Source organism: Poecilia reticulata, linkage group LG12, assembly GCF_000633615.1.
Source record: "Poecilia reticulata strain Guanapo linkage group LG12, Guppy_female_1.0+MT, whole genome shotgun sequence".
NCBI lineage: Eukaryota > Metazoa > Chordata > Actinopteri > Cyprinodontiformes > Poeciliidae > Poecilia > Poecilia reticulata.
In genome coordinates this window covers 25,271,931-25,297,334 of record NC_024342.1, presented here as the reverse complement: position 1 = coordinate 25,297,334, position 25,404 = coordinate 25,271,931, and the positions used below count along the sequence as shown (strand labels likewise).

The 25,404-nt window shown below is 40.8% G+C and overlaps 1 protein-coding gene across 6 annotated transcripts in view; it reads left to right on the top strand.

Moving 5' to 3' along the window:
* Positions 1-25,404, top strand: part of unc13bb (unc-13 homolog Bb (C. elegans)) — a 73,440-nt gene that overhangs the window by 12,643 nt on the left and 35,393 nt on the right. For 4 of the 6 annotated variants that reach the window (XR_535103.2, XR_001777130.1, XR_001777131.1 and 1 more), the window contains exons 3-12: positions 169-268; positions 2,065-2,182; positions 2,420-2,543; positions 4,199-4,269; positions 5,313-5,370; positions 5,583-5,612; positions 7,575-7,794; positions 10,050-20,084; positions 21,515-21,799; positions 21,871-21,961. Coding sequence is in view for 3 of the 6 variants with exons in the window: in XM_017307753.1 (XP_017163242.1) it covers positions 169-268; positions 2,065-2,182; positions 2,420-2,543; positions 4,199-4,269; positions 5,313-5,370; positions 5,583-5,612; positions 7,575-7,794; positions 10,050-20,084; positions 21,515-21,799; positions 21,871-21,961 (11,132 nt within the window). In the remaining 3 variants the exon portion in view is untranslated. Of the gene's footprint in view, positions 1-168; positions 269-2,064; positions 2,183-2,419; positions 2,544-4,198; positions 4,270-5,312; positions 5,371-5,582; positions 5,613-7,574; positions 7,795-10,049; positions 20,085-21,514; positions 21,800-21,870; positions 21,962-25,404 lie in introns of those variants that run through there. The other 2 variants (XM_017307754.1, XM_008424724.2) reach the window with 2 other exon arrangements.

Below are 25,404 nucleotides of genomic sequence, written 5' to 3'. Positions count from 1 at the left end.
TCCATCCATCCATCCATCCATCCATCCATCCATCCATCCATCCATCCATCCATCCATCCATCCATCCATCCATCCATCCATCCATCCATCCATCCTGTGGCTGATTATTCTTCTCTTCCCATTGATCCTCATCGTTCCTCCACTTCATATTTTTCTGTTTTGTTTCAGATAAGTTCAACACCTACGTGACGCTGAAGGTGCAGAATGTTAAAAGCACGACCATCACGGTGCGCGGCGACCAGCCCTGCTGGGAGCAGGACTTCATGTTGTGAGTCCACTTTCACACTTTCATCAGAAACTAAAACAAATGTTCACTTGTTCTAAACAAACCTTCATCATGGCTCCGAGACAAAATGGCTGCAGCTCTGATTCATGTTGACCTTTGACCTACTTTGACRGAGTTATGCTGCAGCTGTTTATGCTGTGACTGGTTTGATTTTCTAAATTTTCCAATGGCGCAGCGTTTCCGTGGCGATGGCATGGCCACCATGTTGGTTTGCCTTGCGTCATTGTTTGTCTTTGCTGCAGTGTTTGTTTTTCCAGACCTTCATCTTCACTGATGTGTCGCCCTGAAGTGATTCAGCGTCTATCGGAGGCAAAACGTCGAGTTTCCAGCAGCCGATCGACTCAAATCCAGACATTTAGCACTTATTTTCCAGGATTTTTATGAAAAACATTTTATTCTCAGTTCAGATTGTTTCTTTTTAATTAAATCCCTTTTTTTTGTTTTGTTTATTTTGCATGATCATACAGACTAAAGGTGTGAATGAAGTTATTCTGGGAATAAAAGAGAAGTTGAGGAGAGGAAATGGAACTGCTGCGTCATCCCTTTCAAAATAAGAGCATGAATATAAACATCTTGCTACTTAAAGAATTCCTACTACTCATTAAATGCGACTGAAATCAGATTTGTGTGACCAGCTTACGACTCCAAACTGATGTTGGCGTCGGTGTTTACAACTGTAAAAATGGCCGATTAACGGTTTATGATTAGCACAGCTAGCTTTTTAGTTAGCCGTGTCCACTTCAGAATACATTCACTGAAAAACAAAATCAACATTTTTAAAGCTTTTTTCTTTAATTTTTATGTTACCTGATTATTTTTGTGCCGTTAAAGCTAACGTTGTCCTTATTGGTTATAAAAAGTCATTAAAGTTTGAGATTCTGTTAAATAATCTCAAACTTTTATTAGACAGACCCATTCAGTAAATTATTGAAAAGATTGTTTATTTTAATTAAACACATTATATAGATTAATTAGTCTCAGAATGGTTTTTTTCTGCCCTTATTTCTATTAATTATGATGATTTTCCACTTGCAGTTAATGACAACTTGACATTTAAAATTAGAAAATTACATTAAACCTTTAAAAAAAACACTTTGCAGTATAAAAAGCATGCTTTATACCAGCTTAAATGTTTATTTGAAAAAGAGGCTTACCAGAGAGCATATTTTAATTTGAGTTTCTCCAAAATGCTCGTCTGTTTTTACAGCAGCATTTATTTTCAGTTGCTTCCTGAGATGCTGTTTTGCATTAAAGTGGGAGTTTTCTTGTATTGAATGATAAAACATGTAAACTATTGGTTTTATCGCCACCCCAGACAGTTAAAGTCTCCCAGTTGGTCCCAGTTTGATGATGGGATCTGCTGTTTATTCGTCTCAGCCTTCATCTCTGCACCTGGCTGCTCCGTCCCAATTATCTGCTGCCTTTGATTAGCTTTTCTCGCATCTTCCTTTTGTTGTCTCTCGATGGTTCTAAACTTCCACATGCAAATGTCTGAGTGATGCAGCTCCTTTCAGAATAGAGGCCCCTTTTTCATGCTGCCATCGAGCCCTTTGAGTGGCATGTTGAATGAGACGAGCAGGGGTGGACTATAGCAGCTAAAACACAACAAAAAGCATCTTTTGTTCCAGCCTGATGGTAATTATGTCCAGAGATTTCAGCTCCATTAAATGTTTTTCCAAGCAACAAAGCTTCCCCTTCTTTTATCTGTGACATTTTCCACCCAGTGCGTCAGCAAAACATCAACATTTCCCAGTAATACAGCCGTTTCTGCCTTCCAGTGAGATCAACCGGCTGGACCTGGGGCTCATTGTGGAGGTGTGGAACAAAGGCCTCATCTGGGACACCATGGTGGGAACGGCCTGGATCCCCCTGAAGAACATCCGCCAGTCAGAGGAGGTCAGGGCTCCACCTAATAGCTGCTACAGCTAACTACAGCAGCTAATTTCTGCAGCTAGCTACAGCGGCTAATAGCTGCTGCAGCTAGCTACAGCGGCTAATAGCTGCTACAGCTAGCTATAATAGGCGGTATAGCTAGTGCCTATTAGCGCCATCATTGTTTAAGCTTTCAGAAACGACAGCGGCTGATGACATCACTGCGGTTTGGGTGAAATGTTTTACCGTATCTAATCACAGGAAGGTTCAGGCGAGTGGATCTTCCTGGACGCTGAGGTTCTGATGAAGGCTGATGAGATTTATGGCACCAAGAACCCGACGCCTCACCGAGTTCTGCTGGACACGCGCTTCGAGCTGCCGTTCGGTGAGTCTCCGCCTCACATAAAAATATACTCATTTGTTTTTACAGTGTCTTATCAAACTGTTGATCCCAAACAAAAAAGCTGGAAGATTAATTGATTTTATTGATTAACCAAATTCTATGCTTTTGAAGATTTAATGTTTGAAAAATCCATTAGTGATTTTCTTTGTCCTTTTTTTAATAATTGAACCCAAATGAATATATTCACTTGAACCTGTCTTTTTAGTAAAGTCGTATTTTATTTCTTTCATGAAATACTGCGTTGTCAGTTTATTGCTAATATTGTGCTGATAAATCATTGCTTATATTTTATTAAAATATCTTAAGTTCATGGTTAATATTTAACATTTTACTGTTAATATTATAATTGTTTATTGCTAATATTTCACTACACACTGCAGCCTGAAGTGACCCAATTCCGAGTTTTTTGCCGGAGCCGTTCACASTGCCAGTAARTGCGACCTGTATGTGTTCTGCAGTGTAAACGGGAAAACTACCTGAAAGTGTCCCGCATGCGCAGTAGAGGGCGCTATAGCGTCAGCGTTCTCAGTGTTCTGCCAACCGCCATAAAAAGAAGAAGAAGAAGCGCTAAGAGTTTACGGAAGTAAACATGGAGGTTAACGGTGGAGCTTAGCTTATATATTTGAAGTTGTTATCCGGCCGGAGCAGCAAATTAACAAYTTAATCCTCATTTAGTCCGTCATGGTTGATGTTTTTCTTCCCACCTGCGTGTATCAGGACGCAGAATAGTGAGATTTTTTCAGAATCAGTGACGTTCGGTTCGAATGAATGCGACCTGAACGTTATGGTCGCATTTGAATCGGATACGTATCGGATATGGATCAGATTCGGAAAAAGAATCCGACCTGTGCTGATCACACTGCCATGAAAAGATCGGATACAGGTCGTATTACGTCAGAAAAAAATCGGAATTGGGTCCCTTCAGGCTGCAGTGTTCTAATATTTTGTAAAAACAATTTAGCTAAAATTTTCTTGCTAGCTTACTGCTAAAATTTTATATAAAATTGTTTGCTAATTCTTCATTCAATTTACCTAAAAATATAAATTGTTCACTTCTAATATTTTATCAATAGTTTTTGCTAATATTCTTAAGTATTTTTTAGCTTAAATTTCTTTGTTTTTTCTCCTCGAGTTGCTTTGAAATTGACCTTGTTTTTCTTCTACATGACAAAAATATACAAACCTCTCATCTCAATGGAAGCGCGTTTACGTGTTAACGGCCTAGTTAAAGTGCAGACTTAAATCCAATAAAAAAAATTTGCATCAAAACAAGAATATTAATATATTTGGAAACGTCTCCATTAAAATCTTGAGCTGTTTCTGGGTGAAACATGTCGGTTTGTGCAGCAGTAACAACATATTGACATGGATTCCAGGAAATCCGTCACATTTTTAGTCTCTTTGTGGCCATCGTCACGTTTTCGTCGCGTTGTGGTTCTGATCAGATCAAAGCTGCTGCTGCGCGGCGCCATTAAAGCTGCAGGTCGCCGTCTCTTTGAAGGCTTTGTGCCCTTTAATGTGCATCTGCAGCCGCGCAGCTTCAGCTGGGAATAATGCGACGCTCCCACTTTGCTCCAGTTTATTTCACATACACTGTAAATAAATAATGTTGTGTTTTCTGCGGTATTTACCTCCAGATATCCCAGAAGATGAAGCGCAGTATTGGACGGGGAAACTGGAGCGAATCAACATGGGAATCCATGATGAGGTAAAATCCAGATAAATTTAACTTCAGATGAATTTGGTGGATTTGTTTTTTTTAGTTACCGACTGAATCCATAAATACGATCGATCATTTTTCATCACCTTCTGCAAATTAGTTTTTTTGTGTGTGTGAGAAATACACAAACCAGCATCTGTTTCTGTTTGCAATGAGAAAACACAACAAAACTAGTTTAAATGGTTCTTGTTGCAAACACTTTCTCCTTCCACTCAACTTTTCATTTCTTGGATTTAAGTAATATGCACTGCAAAAGAACTAAATCTCAAGTATTTTATGTCGTTTCTAGTGCAAATATCTTAGTACGACTAAACTGAACTACAAATAAGTTTTTAGTGAGCTGTAGGAGTTTCTTTTAAATAATAATTACTTAATATTGATAAAAGTGCACAACTACAAAATGTTTTCTTTCCACTAAACTTTACTTTAGTGTGTTTTGTTACAAGTAATGACAGATGTAGCCCATGTCCTGGTTGGGTCTGTGTGTAATGACATTTGAAGCATTAATTCCAGCCACAGCCAATGATTACAACATTTTTTCCTTCCAGTCAACTTTCCATTAAATTGTTTGGATGCATCTAATGACATTTGTTTTGATTGGATCTGAGTGTAACGGCTTTGAAGCTTTAAATCCACCCGAAAACAGTGATTATTTTCCTTCCACTAAGCTTTCCACTAATGTGTGTTGTTGCACGTTGTAGCCCATTCTCTTGTAGTGTTTCTGTGAAATTACTTTTGAAACACTGAGTCCTGATGCAGTCAGTGGCTGCAACACTTTTTCCTTCCACTCAACTTTCTGTGAATATAGTTGGATATTCGTAATGACACTTAAGCGTTTTGTTTTTTTTTTTGTTGCGTCTGTCTGTGATGGCTTTCAGAACATTAAATCCGGCCACAATAAGTGGCAAGAACACTTTTTCCTTCCTCTTAACTTTCTATTAATGTGCTTTTGGAAACTTCTGAAACTTTTAAAATAATAAACCCAGTCTTTACAACCCTGCCTGATGTTTGATTCTCTGCTTTCCCTGTAGTTTCCTCTTCCACATGACGAGCAGAGGGCTCCGCTGCAGTGTGCACCCTCCCAGTGTTGTGAGTTCCCTCTGTTCTCCTTTCAGCCACTAGAGGGCGTCAGATCATTTATTTTGAGTTTTGTTCTGCTGCTTGCTGTCATTTTTTTTACCAGAACAAACCAAACCTTTTTTCCACAGTGGTTCAGGTTCATGTAGAGAACTTTTTATTTTATTTTTTATTTTTTTGCTGCCTCCGTTTGGACTGAACTCTCATTTGTAATGTTTCACCAGGCAACTATTTCGGATGGGCTGACCCACTGAGTATGTAACACAAYTTAGTGGATCTCTTCCCCTGGCCGACCCTCAACCCCTTTGTGCACATCATAATGTTCCTGTATTAAATGTCACCTACAGCGTTTCCATTCATTTTCTTCATGTTTCTGCAGCCGGATACATTTTTTTCCTGCTGTTTTCCTTGATGCCCTTTCATTTCCCACCAAACTCTTTCTGCTGGATTATCAGTTTTATTATCAACACTTTTGACATTAAATGTTAGAACTGAAATATTCTGAGCGTTTTGGAGGGAATTCTTTCCTGAAAGTCTTCCCCTAAGAGATGCACGGATTCAAAAGAGACATACTGAGTTAGAACCAATAGGAAAATTCAACTGCAGTACCACTTTTCCACCCAAAGAGGGCAGCACTGAGATGGTTTTAGCCCAAAGTGTTGAAGAAAAAAAAAAACAAATTTCCACAAAAATGTTCACATTTTAACAGAAATCTGAACAAAAACATAAAGATAACACCCTTAAAGGCTAATTTATAAGGAAAATAATTTTAATTGGGGATTAGTTACACTTTAAAAATGATTAAAATGTTTAAAATCTGAGGGATTCTCGTGTTTGTGCCAGGAAAATAAATTTCTGCCTTCAGATTATGGCCTCCTTGCAGCCATCTGAGGACAGCAGGGCGGATCTGTAATAATCTACAGCCTCTAATTAAAAAGAGGGCGATGTCTTATTGTAGTTTCTCTCTGTTTGCCCAGATTGAATCACTTGCACATCACACTATGCTGCTCCTTAGTAACCGTTCACAGCCCCATTAAATCCAGCTGCTCATTTAGCAGTAATGTTGCTCCTTAATCCTGTTTTTGGTTTGGATTGGATTAAATTTACTGTTTATATTTACTGTTGCGTGCTTAAATCTTATTTTATCTATMAAATCAAAGCATTTGTTTACTGCATAAATGTGTCCGTCCATTTTTTTTGTAGAAATTTAGTCTAAATAAACACATCTCCTCCCTTTTTTGCACTAATACATAATTATGGGTTTATTACAAATTTTCCGCAAAAATAATCCAAACTGTTGGGTTTAAGTGATGCCACCTCCCACCAGCAGGTGGCAGTGTTTCTTCTACTACTTTACTGCCTCTGGCGTGATTCATGTTATCGTCTGTGATCGATGTGACGAGTAACAAAAACTCMCATTTACCATCTTACATAAGCACAAATATTGCAAAATTCCTCACCTAGCAACCCCATCAAAGCCCGGCCGTTACCTAGCAACCCCGGTGGAATTCTGCTCGTCACCTAGCAACCCAAGCACAAAATCTTATTTTTATCGTATTTTTGTCCAATTTCTAATGTAAATATCTTAATTCATTTCAAATAGAACGAAACTAATTTACAAGTAACTTTTCAGCAAGACAGAGGAGCTTGTTTTAAATAAATAACCAATTAGCATAACGACAAAATCCACTGGCAGATTATTTTACTTAACACATGGGAAAAATGTGAAATGATCTGCCAGTGTAAAAATTAATTTTCTTTAGATAATAATAAGGAATTATTGACTTAAAACAAAATCCTGTATCTTGTTGAAAAGTTGACTCTTATTTTTGTTACTTCAACTGAACTATTTTCACTAAAAACTGAACAACAATACTTGGTAAGATTTTTGCATTTCTGTTATGCAGGATTCTCCTCTTCTACTTGTATAATTGCGTGTCTTTTAGCAGCCATTTTCACATAAATGTTGCGTTGGGGGCGTGGCCAGCAGCAGTTTATCTGGATTTAAAGTGACAGAACCCAGAAAACGGCTCTCTCTGAAATGAGCAGACTAAAATYTCATTATCCAGGAAGGATTTTGTGTAAAAAGAAATGTAATGAACGTCGTTTGTGTTGCCTGATACACCTATCCTAACCTGTTCCAGGAAGCATAATAATGTAAACWTTTTAAGGTAATGGGTCGTCTTAGTTTTATTGATCGGATCTTCCTGCTGCAGCCTTGGACGACCAGGACAGCGCCGTAGACGACCGGGACAGCGACTACCGCAGCGAGACCAGCAACAGTTTGCCGCCTCGGTACCACACCACGGCCCAGCCCAACTCGTCCGTGCACCAGTTCCCCATGGGGCCCCGCGGAGCCCAGCTGCAGCAGCCAGACTGCTGCAGCGACTCGGTCCACAGCTTGGAYCTGGACTACCGGGACCAGAGGGGAAGCAGGTAGAGCCGAGCAGAAAAACACTTTACACTGCAAAAACAAACTCCGACCAAGTATTTCTGCTGCACATGTCTTGGTACACTTTAAACAATGCAAAACTAACTAGCAAGTAACTTTTCAGCAATATATGAAGCTTGTTTATATTAATAATTTCTCAATATTGATAAAAACTTACTATTAATGTTTTACCCAATCTTCAGGTGGTGGGACTGCATTTTGTGTACTAAATGTCTATTTTCTTAATTTAAAAGGAATTTATTAGATTATCTGCATATTTTAATGTATTTCTAATGTTGTATAAAAAGGCTTTTTTGTAGAATGTCAATTTTTTTTACAATTAATTGTCAGAATAATCAATTGATCAATTACTAAACTAATCGTTAGCTGCAGCCCTACTTTTCATTAATATAATTTGAAACGGCTACTAATGACATTTTCACTGTTTGGTGAAAATGTCAAAGTTCTGCCTTTAATTGTTGTTGTTAATATATTTTATTTTTGAGAAATGGCATTTTGACTTTTTATTGAATATATAATAATAATCAGATTTAAATATTTTTTTWAATGCATCACTTTTTATGTAATTTATCTACATAACGTAAAACTTTTCACTTATATTCTAAATTATCGAGATGCAGCTTTGATCCATTAAGACTGGTTTCACTTTTACATCRGCTGAAATGGCATCATCCTTTTTTAATTTGGAAATATCACTGAGCAGAATTATCTGTTTACATTAAATTTATTTTTAAAAACCAAACAATTTTCAAGGGAAATTTTGAATATGCAGTTTTTCGACCATAGAGAAATGCTGTTGGAGTCATTTACACCAGTGAGAACGTCACAAATCTGTCTGCACTTCCTGATAGCRAGCTKCTGATTCTGCTGCAGGAAACAGAATAAAAAATGGGATTCCAGCTCTTTGTTCCATTCCGTCAAAGAATCTGTTGTGTTGCTTCGACTCCACGGCAGTTTGAAAAGCTTTTGAAAGAGGAAACCTCTCTGCGACGCTCCCAGAGGGAGCGGGTCAGGCTGCTCTCTTTGGGGATTATAAACTTCTGAACCAAATGCCGTATGTTGGTGATTTAGGGTTTAGAGCTGCTGACTGTGACATTTGTCCAGGCTAAATCTACATTTGTTCAGGCTTAGACAAACATGGTGACACACAATCTGTTACAACGCAAAAACAGAATGATAAACCTGCAAAATGCACATAGAGGCATGAATACGTCGATATCAGTCCCTCCAGGATGCTGTGATGCTTATTTGTTAYTGATTTTGCAGCACCTTTAGTTGGAATTGCACATTTCAAGTTTTACTATTTTTGTCATTTTATTTCCTGACCTTACCATCCTGCTGCTGATCTAATGTTTCTTTGCTTTTTCTAATGATTTCTTTTAAGTATTTAGAAAGCAACAGTGAGCAGAAATTAAAGGGGATTTGCTTTATTTCAAGCTTTAACTAATTAGCAAGAGATGTAAAATGGTTAATRGCAACATCATTGGTATTCTTGTTAACATGATACGGTGACATGGATTAATCATCATTTAGCTAACATCCAGCAGCACACTGTAAAAACATAATGTCTTATTTTTGTCTAATTTGAAGTGTAATTTAAAAACAACTTTCCAGAAAGATGTTGAGACTTGTTTTAAGTAAATACTACTTTAATATTGATTTTTAAAATAGTGTTAGCTCCACTGGCAGATTTTTAAACTTTTATAGGAAATATGTCTTGGTATAAGTGGCAAATATCTCCCAGTACTAGTGCCTTTGATCAATATTAAGGAATTCACTTTTAGTTGTTGAAAAGTTACTTGTAAATGAGTTTTGTCTCATTTCAAGGGTATAAAGATTCAGGCACTAGAAACTAGAAAGAAATTGTGCATATTTTGCGTTTTCAGTAAAACATTGCGCAACTTACTTGGTTTGTTTGGAGGAAAGCTGCAAAGTTTTTTGCATAGTAGTCCATGAAACAGAAAGTTAAATTAGAAGGAGATTAAAGGAATTGATCCAAATTCAGCCAAGCTGCAGCAAAACCTCCTGGAGGAACTGAAATATGTCTTTAAATCATCTGTTTTCTGCTTGTTTTACTATGGTGCTTTTATTGCTCTACCTTTGCATGCAGTTTTCCTGTCTTAATGTCTTCTTTTGATCTTACTGTCTAACTTTTGTGCCTTTTGTCTTCAATTTTTCTTTTTTTCCCCATTTGCTTCCCCTTTGTCTTTCTATATGTTCCCATCCTTTCCTTACTAAGATCTTTAAACCAGAAGGGAAGAGTTAGAATAATACCTGTAGATTCTGGCATGGGGTTTGAAGAGTGGGAAAACAAATACAAAGGACGATCAAAGCCTCAGCTGAGCGACTTCTTGGATGATCAGGAAGACACTGYAATCTTTCGAATGGGAAGACCTTACCCAGAGCTGGCGAGAACAACAGTCAGCCAACCTCATAGCAGTTTTGGGGCTGCAACTTACCCTGAAAGCTATGACACCATCGACCGAAGAAGAAAGAAAAGAATAACGGACCCTGGAGGGCTTCTCCATAAGCAGGGGCAAGAGACATCTCCCGATCATCTTGCAAAGCTTCCGGAGAAAAGAGGGGAGCCGTTCCTGCGACAGGTAGCAGAGATGCAGGAGGAAGAGGAGCGCTTCATGACTTCATCATGCCTCAGGCCATACAAAGACGGGCTTCTCTACAAAACAAGGATGTGGGCGAAAAATGACCTGGATAACACTTTGGAGAACTATGTAGCATATAAAAAAGGGTGCGATCCTCGACCGAGAGAGCGGTTTGACTTTGAATTTGACTGCGGGGATGCTCCATACCCCCCAGCGGTGGATAAACATACTAATCACTTTGTGGCTGGAGACTTTTACGAGCAGCATCACAAGGAGCGGCATCCCAATGAGGGCTACATGGACTATCCCCAGGGTCTCCGTGAAAAGAAGTGTGGCAGAACTGGAGGATGGGTTTCTGAGGCGATACTTTCCCCTGTTGAGGAGCCGATTGACGAATATGTTGACCCGATGGATGAGCTGCAGTGTCTTGTTGAGACGGTCTCTGAATATCTCGCTGAAAAAGAGGAGGAAATTAGCAAATATGGTTCCCTTCCCAAATCAAGCAAGTCGAGGCTATCATCTCTGGGTAGCAACCGGACAAATTCACTCGGAGAAGATCAGAGTATTTCAAAGGACTGCAAAGGAGCAGCTGATTCTGATCAGGGTATTTCAGGTGTAAAGAACGCAATGAGTTCATTGTTTTGCTCCATCACTGACAAAGTTGGAGGAGGAATCAAACAGCCTGCACCGGCTCCACAACCTGCACAGTCTGGAATAACGCGGCTTCTATCCTTTATCCCCACAAAGGCAAACAGCACGGCTCCGGTAGCGGTCGTATCTCCGGTAGAAACCTCTCCCAACAAGTCCTTCAGTTCTCTGCCTCAGAACAAAATGCGAGTTCCACAGGAAACGGGAAGTGCTACTCGAACCGTACGAGAACACTCACCCAAGATCCAGACTCCACCGCAAACTACAACAGGAAACTCGGTTATAGAAAAACTGAATCCTTTAAAGCTTTTCTCAGGAGGTGAAGTACAAAGTTCTACTGAWTCCAAGCAAGAGTTTGAGTCTAAATATTCCCAAGCAAAGTTCCAGTCAGAGGGAAAGTGGGATGTTGAAGCCGTTCCTCAAGGTAAACAGTCAATGACGGACGCTGGTGCTATGAAATCAGTGAGGTTAGCGAGTTCAGCTCATGACAACTATTTGCTGCAAAATCATGACAAGAATTTACACTGGAGACAAAATCCAGATATTTATGAACAAAATTTAAATCCTCCAGAGCCTCAGAAGTCTACTGACCAAACTGCAAACACAGGATTTTTTAGCCCTTTCAAGAAATCCTTGAGTTCATTGATTACACCAGTCGTTCCTGTTCCAGCCCCAAATGCTCCTCCTGTGGYGGTTTATCCAATGTTTCGAGCTAATGAGAATCCACAACCACAGAAACCAGTGGGAAACCAGCCACTAAGTAGCAAGCCAAGATTTCCTTTTGTCCCCTCAGAAAATGTTCCTACTCAGCAGTGTCCAAAACCAGAAGGAGGTGTTCTGTCTGGTTTTTTGAGATTTTCATCCACTGAAGATGCTGGTGCCTCTATGAAAACACAGAATTACCCACAAGAATATTACGATACAGCTTCATCCTACGCCACTTCCACCGTCCAACAGGAAAACACAGAGAAAGGATGGTTTTCCAGCATGTTCAACCCCTCGCCCAGTCTTGCTGGTCCAAACCAGAAGACTAATGTTCATCCTCAGAGCAGCAGAGTGCCAACTGACCAACAACATACCTCAAATCAGAAGCCAGCAAGAATGCCACAAAACCCTAATCAGCCTGGATCTCAGCATTTTAGCACAAYTCCTTTGAGAGGTAGCTCAGCTGAAGACATTTCTCAGATGGGCTCTAGTCAACCCAAACAAGGACTGCTATCTGGACTACTTAATATTGGTTCTAGTAGTGACTTGTCTGGCAATCCATCACCAAAAGGCAATATTCCCTCACACTCTAGCTCCCAACAAAGTTTCACCACTCCCCAAAAAGGTGGCCTTCTCTCAGGACTATTAAAGTTTTCGTCAACAGAAAGTGTACCACAAAATGTACAGCAGCAGCCCCCTGAGGCTGAGAGGCAAAGGGAAATGCGCAGCAGCAGCCCTGGACAGCAGCAGACATCGGGCGAAACTCTGCAAGTTCAACCTCAACCTCAACAGAGAGGCTTGCTTTCTGGCTTACTAAAATTTACCTCCAGTGAGAATAGTTCAAATTCTCAAACAGTTCCTCAATTTGGCAGTGATCAACATAAACAAGCCAGCAGTGTGCAGAAAACTCAAGGACTTAGTGGAGGTCTGAGGAACAGAACAATGAGCCACCAAGAAGTACAAGAAACCTCTAAACCAGGCTTCATTCGACAACAAACCGTTCCACCTCAGCAACCTTCGCAGCAAGGTGGTCTTTTATCTGGTCTTTTCAAATTTTCTTCAGCTGACAGCATAAATAAACAAAGTCAACCATCAGCACAGCAGCATAAGATTTCCTCTAGTAAATCAAGTCACGAGCAGSCAAGACAAAGCGATTTCCCAATTTCTAACCAAACTCAATCTCAAAGTAGCACAACCCAAACAGCTCAAGGAACTGGACTSTTTTCTGGACTATTTAAATCCTCTTCAGAAAATGTGATTCAGCAACTGCCACACAAAAGCCCCCATGAGATTACAGYAAATCAGCAAGTGCCTTGTAGCCAGCCTTTCCCAACACAGACAGAGACGGCAAGTCAATCGGGAGTGCTTTCTGGGTTGTTCAACAAGTTGACAAAAACGYCTGAAAGTACAGACCTGACCTGTCAGAAATCAGCAGAAAAATCAATACAAGAAAGGGACATTGTATCTACAATCACAAAGACAACTCCACACCAAGACCAGGCCCTTCATTCCCTTGCCAATTTAAAACAACAGCCCTTACAAGGACATGTAGATAAAGATAAAATGATTCATGGTGCTGCTCAGCAAGGATTTTTGTCAGGGTKGTTTAGCAAAAATGCAACTGAAAATCCTTGTTTCAAGCAAGCAAAGATGGGAGGTCAGGATGCAGGGCAATCAACACAGTGTGCCAAGACGACGGGATTATCTTCAGATTTGATAAAAAGTAGTACCACAGGTTTTGCAGATGAGAGGGTGGAAAGAACTGCTCCAATTTGTCTGACTCCAGGACAGAGTAGGCATGTTTTAATTAGCACACCTGTGGCCATTCACAATGAGAGTCTAGACCTGCGAACTTCAGCTGCTTTTGCAAGATCTCTTCAAAGTCAGGCAACACACTATTCATTTAGCACAGGTAATCTATCTCAGCTACACTTCTCTCATTCTATTCCTTCAAATAACCCAATGGCTTACAGCACAGGAAATATTCACTCCCATTTTGAGARCTGTACTACTTCTCCAGTCATGACCCTGGAGTCTTTTAAAGGTGGAAGTGTTCCCTCTTTGTTTGGGATGAYAAATCAGAACCTTTACCAAGGTAATTTTTCTGAGTTTGGGATTAGTCCGTCATACGATGAAAACCAGTGGATCCGTGAAAGTGCTCTTTGGCAGCAGTTTCAGAATGAGTCTTTAAGCTACAACTTTCAAGGAGAAGATCAAGGGTACACACAAAACTGTGAAGGCATGTCATTACCGTCATCTACACTTCACTGCAGCTATTCAAATGTTAATCACCCAGTGAACGAAATTCCTTGGCAAGATGTTGCACATCATGAGAAACAAATGGTATCACATTCATTTGAAGGACCASGAAATGAATACCCCCAAAGAAAGTCATGGAACAGTTATGAAGACTTAGGAAATATTGCATGTTCATCTAATAAAGAAGCTGCTCTGAACTTAACAACTAACCACAGTAATGCAAAATTTGGGAAATGCCATTCGTTTAACGATGGCAGTTCTTACAGCTTGAATGGAGTCTTGTATCATGAAGGCTACTATGAGGAGAACGCACCAAGCTTGTCTTACTCAGCAAACTGGCAACATGCAATGGAAAGGGAAAATGCACAAAATGCTCACACAAACTATTTAAGTCAATATAGTCAATTTAACTCAAATAGAAACTGTTCAGCAGGTGCTAATGTTGATGCAGAAGACTCGCTGTACCTTGAAGACGCTGAATGGTATCAGCAATGGCTTTCCCTTCTGGAGCAAGGGATGTGGTGGCCAGCAGAGGATGGCGACTGTGGGTACTTTGTTTACACAGACCATGAGTATATTTACGCCTTACTTACAGATGCAGCAGGTGAATATGTGTATGCGTGTACACCTGAAGGCGAATCATGGGACAACGGACAGACTTTAGATAGTCTACCCAGTGCGTGGCTACACAATGAAATGGTCCTGGTCTGTGGTTTTAAAATTCCACTTTACAATGAGGATGAGCTTCTTTGGCTTCCTGGTGAAAGTCATGGCAATCCTCAACTTCTCAATGCTCCCCTGGATTTATCCGCTGCATACAGAAAAGGGAACCAGATCATGAATTTAAATCTCCAGCAGTTCACTGAAATGTTTGAAAATTCATTTATGTCTCAAGGGCAGCAAKGCATGGATTTTGCATCTTACAGATTAAACAAAGTAAGAGTGGATCCAAGACAAACTTCTTATGGCTATCAAGATTACTACCAAGATATTATTGATCTTTCATGCCATCAAAGAGACCACGCTAGTCTGTATTGGAACAACCATGAAGTAAAGAAATTGCTTGCTCAGAAAGTTTCTGTTTCTCTAAACTCTACTCCTGTTGAGAATTTAAATCATCAGATCCTTAACAAATGCTATCAACCTAGCCAACGGCGGCGTTCTTCTACTGCTGTTACAGTGAAACATGTAGATGATGTTTCAGAGGATGAATGGAGAAAACGGGTATCTCAAGCTGAAGAATTTCCCAATCGGCAGGTCAAAAAGATTTCTTCCCTGATATCATCTTTTGTTACCAAACCATCTCAAGTGGAGGTGAAAAAACCTGGGGAGATCTATTCTGATCAAGCTAGTCTGAAACAAACTAAGAACATTCTGTCATCAGGCCTCCAAAATCTTAAGTCTAAGATTATCAAAGATGACTCTTCTGCTGCTGTTGCCCCGTCAGAAAGTTATAAATTACAAACAACTTCGCAGGGTAGAATTTTACCAACAGTTCCCTCAGTTGCTCAAGTCACCCAACCCTCAACACTCTTAAATACGACTTCAAATAAAYCAAGACTTTCACGTCAGACTACGATGGTACAGCAAGCATCCCCACCAACAACAAAGCCCAATGTTACTGCACCCATTGCATCAAAAGAATCTATTATTAAACCAGCACAACCTACGCCTGCAACTGACAAGACAGTTGATACAAAAGGTGAAAAGCCACCTGAACAACCACAGGGAGGTTTTATGGGTTTTCTCAAGTCTGCTGTAGGCATGGATGAAATCAAACCAGATATCCAGACAGCTTCTCAGCCATCTCCTAATCTTCAAAGCAAGACTGGGAGCACTACTTCCTTAACAGGCAGTGCTGCTGGAAATAAAGAGAGTACAGGTGTGTCAAATCTCTTTGGTTCAATTGGCAGCTTGTTTAGTACTGAGCCCTCCCCACCTCCACCACAAAAACAGCAAATGAAACAGAGTGTTACAGAGGGTTCACTTTCATCTACATCTAAGTCAAAAGGTGAAGTAAGACAACAAACTGGTGACCAGTCTGGTCCAACACAGAGCCAGACACCAGGTAGAAGTATGTCTGAGGTTTTCTCTAATTTACCCAAAGGTGTTGAAACTAGCAAGTCACCAATTACAGGGCAAACAAAACAGGAGGCAGGAAATAAACCATCTGGACCATCTGGTGGACTTTTTGGATTGTCCATCGGCGATGTGCTGGTTGGATCAACACCACAGACATCTGCACAAACTAGTGCTCCACAGGATGAATCATTTAGTAAAAGTATTTTTTCAATGTTTACGGGGCCAAGTCCTCAACAGGCTGGTCCTAAACCAGAACCCACACCTCAAACACATCCACCAAGTGCAGCTCAACAACCTCCTCAACAAGAAACATTTGGTAAAAGTCTCTTATCAATGTTTGGAGGATCAACAACGCCTCAACCTCCTAGCCATGCAAAGCTGAACACTGAATATTCACAAAAGTCTACTGTTCCTCCAAAAGATCCTCCATCTACAGGATTTATGTCAATGTTTGGTGGGTCCAGCACCCAACAATCTCAACCTCAAACAGAATCTTTTCTCGGGGGACTTTTACAAGGGTCATCAAGTTCATCGGAACGGACAGTGAAAGGACTGTTTTCAGTGTTCAGTGATGCTGGCCCTCAACAACCTCAGCCACCGACCACGCCATCTCACCAAGCAGCTCCTCAGTCACAAACACAGCAACGGCAGGAGCCTCAGGCACAGTCTACTCCAAAAGTACCCTCTCAACCACAAGAGCCGACTGCTGCTTCTGTTCTCGGAGGTCTGCTAGGTGGATTATCTGGCTCCACTGAAAGTCCACGAAAAAATTTGTTTTCCATGTTTAGTGGCCCAACAAATTCTCAAACACCAAATATTCCCTCTACACCAGCAACGGTGTCACCACAACAACAAACTCCTAACTCATCGATTGGTTCCAAAGAACCCCATCAACAAAAATTAGCACAAAAACCTGATTCCAGTAGCCATTATCAAGAGATGAGCCATTCAGAGACTGGAGCTGCCAGTGTTACAGGTGAATTGCATTCTAGCATGCCAAGTGACATTGCTTTGAGTACCACAGTACCCAATAAGGAAGAAGCCACAATTGCAGACATGGAAGTTTCATCTGACAAACCGAAGTCAGAGCCTACTGGAATGCCCAAGGAAACCAGTGCAGCAACAGCTCACCTGGATGCTGGTACTACTAAAGAATCATCAGCTCCTGGTTTGCTTTCGATGCTCACTGGATCAGGCCCACATCCTCAACCTTCTGGAGGATTTAGCTCAGAAGGTCCAGGTAAAGGGTTGCTTTCTTTATTTTCTACACCAAGTCCTGAGGCTGCCAGCAGCCAGACAGGACCTTCACCTCCAGGATCTTTGCCAGCATCTTCAGGCTCCAAAGAGCCACCAGGCAAAGGTTTGTTCTCCATGTTTGGAGGTTCTGCTCCTGAGCCTTCCTCCCAGCCTGGAGGTTCACTGTTAGGGGCTATGTTTGGAGGGTCCTCATCTCAAACTACCACATCTCAGACTGGAGGATCATTACTTGGTGGTTTATTTGGAGGCTCTGCATCTCCACCTGTGTCTCAGGTTGGACCTACAAAGACTGGCGGGTCTATTCCTCAAACAGCTGGATCACAGGCAGGGACATCATTACTTGGAGGCTTATTTGGTGGATCTGGTCCTCAGGTTGCTGGATCTCAAACATCTATTTTGGGTGGGATTTTTGGAGGCACTGCACCCTCACCTCACCCTCAGGCAAGTTTAACAACTCAAAACAAAAGCTCTCCACTGGGAGGGATTTTAGATGGACCATCCTCCCAAACTGCTACAGCACAAACTAGTACATCTTTTCTTGGTGGTATTTTACCAAGCGTTGGTGCTAATGATGCCTCTAGTAAAGGTGTGTTTTCAGTATTTAGTGGGTCTGGTCAATCTACAGCACCTACAGAAACGGATAAAAACAGTTCAGACAACAAAACATCTACTGGTGTTGAAACGGGTGTAATTGATTCTGCTGCCCAAAGCACTGAGCAGAAGGAAACACAGCAGCAACCTGAGGATAGTGGCCCTTGTCCTGAGGTCAATGCATCAATAACTGATACCAAAATCACAGATAATTGCCCAAGCACTGAAAAGTCAGAATCTTTAACTGAAGATAACCAATCTAAAGAATTAGAATCAAGCACACAACCACAATCTGAACTTAAAATTAGTGCAACTCAAGATTTAGCAACTCCTAAAGTAGAAGAGACTTCTACAGTTAGTCCTCCAGTTGAGACACAGCAAAAACCTCCAGAACCAGACAAGTCTTCAATTGATTCTGCAGCAGATGCTGTTACTGGATTTATGTCTTCTCTGTTTAAACCTGCATCTGCTCCTACCGAAGGCTCTCAACCAACCCAACAGCAGAAGAACTTGTCTTTTGGACAAGCTCCTACAGGTCAGTCTGGGGCATCTCTGTTGGGAGGACTTTTTGGAGGGTCTAACACTCAATCGCCAACTCCCCAAACAGGTGGATCTTTACTAGGAGGCTTATTCAAAGGAACCCCTCCACAGTCTGGTCCTCAGACCACAACACCTGTCACTGGGGGGTCTATATTAGGTGACATGTTTGGAGGAGGATCCACTGCCAAACCATCAGCTGCCTCAAGTGGTGGATCACTTCTGGGCGGGATGTTTGGAGGTGCAGGGGCAGGAGCGACTTCACAGCCAGGCGGTTCTCTGCTTGGAGGAATGTTTAGTAGCCCCACTGGGCAGGCTGCAGGACCACAAGCTGGAGCATCTTTACTGGGAGGCATAGGTGGATCTCTGTTTGGTGGTTTAAGACAACCGCCTAAACCCCCTGAGCCAGTGCCAGCTAAGGCTAGGTTGGCTACTCCTGTTGCTCCTGCTGCTGTCGCTACTGCTGCTGCAACTCCTTCTACTTCTGCCATTACTACTACAACTGCCACTACTACTGCAACTGATCACACTGCTACAGATGCTACTACTGCAGAMAATGTTGGTATTGCTGCCACTACCACTACTATCAGTACTGCTACGACTGCCAGTAGTGATGTAACAATTGCTAGTACCTCTACCACTCTTGTAACTTCTACCACAGCAACTTCAAAACCAGGTTCACAGTCTGAAAATGAAAATGTCTCACCAGAAGTAACTCTGCCTATTTGTGAGAGTACAAATCAGAAAATGCCTCAAACAGAAGAAACAAACAGTAGCAGTAATGGGAAGGCATCTGATGCATCTTGTCCAAAGGTTTCTGGAGTGAGTCAGTCAAAAGATGCATCAAAAGAACCTACTAGTCAGGTGGAAAAGACTGAGCAAGAAATGACAACTGCAGAAAGACTAGTGATGCATGAAAAAMCAATGTTCATTGAAGAGAAACCCAACACTAATGAAAATGTCAAGTCAGTTCCTCCTCAGTTGGATGCTAGTAAAGCTACACCAACTAATCAACCTTCCAGTGGTGCTGAACAACCTCAAACTAAGTCTTTCTTGGGTTTTATATCTGCTCAGAGTGAAGCAGGAAAATCCCTCGGGTCGTTATTTTCACCTGCTATGCCATCAGTTGTTTCATCATCACCTCAAACRGAAGGTACCGGCGGTCTGTTGTCAGGACTGAAATCCTTTTCTGGAGCCTTGTTTCAAGAAGAAAAAAGCGTCCCAGGAAAACAAGAGCCAACAACATCATTGTTTGGAGCGAAAATTAGTTTTCCATGGCAGGCAGAGCCACCCAAGTCTCCAACTTCCCAGGTTACAACAACTCAACCCCAATCTGTCAACAAGCCAGCAAGTGGTCAAGCAAATAGTGCACAAAAGGCTCCAACACCTGACCCCCATAAAACCGAACTGGTAGGTTCTGCAGATGACATAGTAAACCCCCAGATTTGCATCTCCGCTCCTGATGTAGATCCTTCAGCGTCCCAGACCCTAACGGAGAAGGAGAGGCTTGTAGAAACAGACCCCTCTGCAGGTTCTGCCGCAGGAGTGCAGCTGGACAACCAATCCAAGAAGGATCTATTGATTGAAAAAAGGCCAGTAAAAGCATAATCAGTGGTATCTTCCTTCACCATTCATGCTGCATTGGCAGCTTTTAAACCTGTATCCCCTGTCCAGCTCTGCAGTCCATTGTCTCTTGCATAGTGTGGTTGTGAATTTGTTGGTGTGTCTGACTCTGCACATTTTTAAATTCTCTCAAAACAGAACTCCAAATAAATGTACACCAGAATAATTATTTAGACCAATTTCTTCCTGTATTTGGAAATGTTGTTGTTTGTCAAGAGCTACTATGTGTTTTGTCTGACTATGGAGTTCTGATTTGATCAAATCCACTGTTGAAACCGTTTGACACTGTATGAAAAGATATAAAATCTTTGACCTCACTTTTTGAGCATAAACATTTAGGTCTGTTATGATTATGAAATCTGCATTTGGCTGTTAATTGCCAGAGTAAAACTGATATTTTCTTATWACTTTCTTCAGAAGTTCAAATGTATTTAGTATTCAACATTATGACAGTGCTGGTATTTGTTTCTTATTTGGTTGAAATTACTTTTGAACTGCTTGACTTGGGTTTTCACTATAATTTGCTAGAATTTCTTTCTCACTGAGCTGTTTGGCTGTTCGGTCAACTCTACTTTTTTAGTTTTAACTATAATTTTSGGGGGGAAATGGTCACTCCAAAATATTATCTTTGTTTTTCTCAAGTAACTTTGCAACTCATTWGTTTTGGTGTTCATGATCATTTGGAAGACAAATTATTCTAGGATTTAGGAAAAAATACTTTTGGTAGCCTCAAGGGACCTAATAAAGAAAAAGATTAGATTAATATCAGACAGTCTTTTTATACAGTGTATCTGGTTCCAACTTTATGTTCTTCTGGTGTTTGTTTTATCCCAACAAATAATGTCTACTCTAAATATAATAGCTGTGATATCAAACACACAGATTAAATCTGCATATTTTAAACATTCAGCTCTTTTTCTGGAAGTTTTTACTCGAAGTAAGAAACAGCAAGAAATATGCAGAAGCAATTGTGCAAATAATCATCCTTGTTTTCTCACACCAGTGTGTAATGCGCCATCTCTATGCAGTTTTTACCTTTTCCATCATGCAGCAGTAAGGTTGGGTATCTAATTTAAGGATTTATGTGGTGTGTGTGTAGTAACCCAGCTAACACTTTTGAAATATTGTTGTTCAATTGACACTTTATGTGCGCATGGCTTGTAGCAGGTAAGTGGGATTTATTTAAACTAGTTATATTGTTTTGAGGTTTGATTCTTACAATGGATCCATGGGACTAGGTTTTACATTCCACTGAAAAATCTCCAGAAAATCAGGGGTCCACTGTACTCTCAACTGCTATGATTTAACAATCCTCACTTATCTGATTTAACTAGAAGGTAAGAGAAAATGTCCCGTCAGTTTTCTGAATGTTTCCCTCACTCCTTTCTCACAACTGTAGTCCGGTGGAAAGTAATCGTTTCGGGTCGTCTGGGAACCTGAGCCAGGCTAGCTCGCAGCTGAGTGAGACCGGCCACGAGAGCACCGGCGGCTCCGAACTRGAAGAGTCTTTCCACTCCTACCACAGTACCGGCTTACACCCGTCCACCAACGGCCAGCAACGTCCCACCGGACCTTCCTACAGACACTCGACTGGCAGCGAGAAGGACGTAGACAATCAGTCTACTGAATTACTGCCACGTTTAAACAGCGACGCATCAGAAAAAGAAGCACCAAAACTCCCACGGTAACGTTTTGGTTCAGGTTTCTACTCTCTTTTACTGAAAGTGGATCTGTGAAATTAACTCTCCCTCTTAGATTCCATGATGGAGGYCAGCCATTGCCTTTCTCCCCGTCTAGAGTTCGTTGGCTGAAAGCCATCAACAAAGTGAGAGTCCAGCTTCGGGAGGTAAAATCTTCATCATCTTCTCTTTACTTTATGACTTCTTTTCCCAAMACATAAAACAAAGATGTATTAAATAAGCTTTGCAACGCTTTGACACTCTGGTTGAATTTAACCTCTCTTGGTGTTTCAATGTATGGGATTGTTTGAAGTTTCTGTCTAGTTTTCCTGTCAAATACCATTTTTACAATCAGTCAGTCTAAAGTGGTTACGTTTTTAAAAAGACTGACCTTCAGCAGATGTTGCGTGTTATTGTTTACATATGGAAATTTCACACATGCACTCAAGGGGAAAATAACTCAGAAAAACCTTTAAAGAATAACTTTCCGTGTCGACTCRTTGCCGTAACAACTGACAACAATGTCACTTTATGTTTCAGGATTAAACACCAGAAAACACTCAAACATTTCCCACACAAAGAACAGTTCGTTACAGTTTCATGTTTTTAGGCTAGATGTTTATTTTGCGATTATCAAGTGATGGGTGTGGTAAATTAGCTACTGCTGCTATTAGCTAATCCAACATGATTAGCTAATTTAAACATCTTCAGTGTGTAGGTCACCTTTTTAAAAACCTTTAGCTGAACCAAAAATACACAGAATTCACATAACATCTATATGTTACGGTTCTATATCTATAATCATGCTGGCATAGCTGACCTACTTTGCTTTCCCTTGCTATTTTTTTCTTAATTATAATTGACCTTATTTTAGTTGTTGTAGTGTTCACAACTAGACGACATCCCTTTATGTTTTTATTATCATTATTTTATTTATTTTTATATTATAGGAACATTTAAGATTTAGCATGTTATGTTGACAACTTGAATCAAATATTGAAACAATCAACTAATTTTGTACTTAATTACTTACTGAAGAAAAGCACACAAAATTGTACAGAAAATATATAAATTTTGCATTTAAGATGGGAAAAAGCATCTATGTCTGAAAAAGTGGTAGTTTTAGTTTCACTAAGCACCTTTTTCTCTTTAGTTATTAATTAATTAACCAACCTAAAAACAGTGAACAGATCAGCTCTACTCTATATTGATATTACAGAAATGYAGAAATGTTGTTTTCCACATGATGTTAGGAATATGTTTAAGCTGAAGATGCTTCCTAAGAATTTGCTGCATTTCAGCCTCAGGTTAGAAATTAGTCAGAAAATATGGAGAGAGAGGAAGAGGAGGAAGACTGCGCGCCGGGATGGGCACTGAATGTGGTGGGAGGGGATCCAGGATGACTTTCTGAGGAAAACGCGTCTCCTCCCGTCATTCTTCTCCTTTTAGTGGCTTAAATTAAAGCTGTAGCTGTAAAATCGTCTGAAATGTAGCAAACACGTCTTATAAAGCAACAAAAAAGCCTCACAGATCTTCACCATGTGGCTCTGACCTTCATTTATTCCCAACAAGGTAAGGTCTGAATATTTATATTTACTTGTTGGTGTTTTTGGTACAGTTAATATTTGGCTTTTGATTCGTTCCTTGACATTTGAAAACTTCAAAGCAAGGACAAATTTTTGTGTAAGGTAGATTTAAATGTTTCCTTCCTCGTCTTTTAAAACTCAGATTTGTTTTTGATTTTCATATCAGCTTTAATTTAGTTTAAATTAAACCAAACTGCAACTCGCTGCCTTCAACTAATAAGCAGAGATGCTGAGGAGGATCAGGACCAAGGAAGAGGAACATATTATTTTTTTTATCAGAATTATGACTTTTCTTTCTTCTTTCCCTCCTTTACATTCATCCATCCGTATGCCATTTATCCATTGCTTTCATTCTTTTGTCCTTTCATTGTTTTTACTTTCTTCCTTTCATCCTTCCTTTACTACTTTATGTTCTTCTTTCRTTCATTTCTTCTCTCCATTCATCTTTTCTTTCACCCTTTCCTTCCTTCCTTCCTTCCTTCCTTCCTTCCTTCCTTCCTTCCTTCCTTCCTTCCTTCACTAAAACTCTCCAACAGGAAATAACTGAATCATCTGCTGTTAAATCAGGTTTTATTTAGTTTTCTTCCCTGTAAAGTATCGTCCGTTAATCTCAGAGTGATCGGTTGTTGCAGCTGGTTGGGGTTTGAATGATTGACATAACTTCAGGATTAAGAATCTGTTTGTCGTCTAATTGCTGCTCTGCCTCTCCAGAGCACCTAATTACAGACAGCTAAGCAGCTGCTGGTTGTTCCCTCCACACATTTAGCTGAGAAGTCACTTCAAACTGGACTGTTTGTCTGATTTCTGCACTACAAAGACTATAGTTGTCTCTCAGTCTAAAATAGATCCTTCAATTGTCTGTAAAATGACAATTTATCCAACAAGTTTAACTATAATTTGGCAAATCTTTCATTTTTCTGCTCTTACTGTGGAAATGACCAGATATTTATGTAGACTGTATAAAAAGACACATATTCAAACAGTTTTATGTAATTTTAAACACATCAGTCAGAGTTCAGGAAGCAGACAGGTTCTGTGGACCAAAGCAAAAAACCTTATAAATATGTTGATTAGTTAGAAACTTCCATTTTCCGTAGTTTCCTATCCAACATGGACTGAAAAGCTGCTCCATAAAGAAGAATCAATATGAAAAACCAGGTAGTATCTTAATTTTAAGAAACATCTGGGTATGGATAGGAACTACACAGTAACTAAATCATATTGGGGAAAAAAGAATGTACTTCACATCCCTATTGTGAAAATAGATGTTATTATGGAGAAACATTTTGAAGAAACGCTGATGAAACGTCTCAGAAACTTAAACTTTGGTCACAAATGGGTCTTCCAAATGAATGACCTAAAACTTATCTGAATTAGATGCCATCCATCCATCCATCCATCCATTTTCTTCCGCTTATCCGGGGTCAGGTCGCGGGGGCAGCAGCTTCAGAAGGGAGGCCCAGACTTCCCTCTCCCCAGCCACTTCTTCCAGCTCCTCCGGGGGAATCCCAAGGCGTTCGCAGGCCAGCCGAGAGACGTAATCCCTCCAGCGTGTCCTGGGTCTTCCCCGAGGCCTCCTCCCGGTGAGACGTGCCCGGAACACCTCACCAGGGAGGCGAACAGGAGGCATCCTTACCAGATGCCCGAGCCACCTCAACTGGCTCCTCTCGACGTGGAGGAGCAGCGGCTCTTCTGAGTCCCTCCCGGATGACCGAGCTTCTCACCCTATCTCTAAGGGAGAGCCCAGCCACCCTGCGGAGGAAACCCATTTCGGCCGCTTGTACCCGTGATCTCATTCTTTCGGTCATGACCCAAAGCTCATGACCATAGATGAGGGTGGGAACGTAGATCGACCGGTAAATCGAGAGCTTCGCTTTTTGGCTCAGCTCTCTCTTCACCACGACGGACCGGTACAGCGCCCGCTTCACAGTAGACGCTGCCCCAATCCGCCTGTCGATCTCCCGCTCCCTTCTTCCCTCATTCGTGAACAAGATCCCCAGATACTTAAACTCCTCCACTTGAGG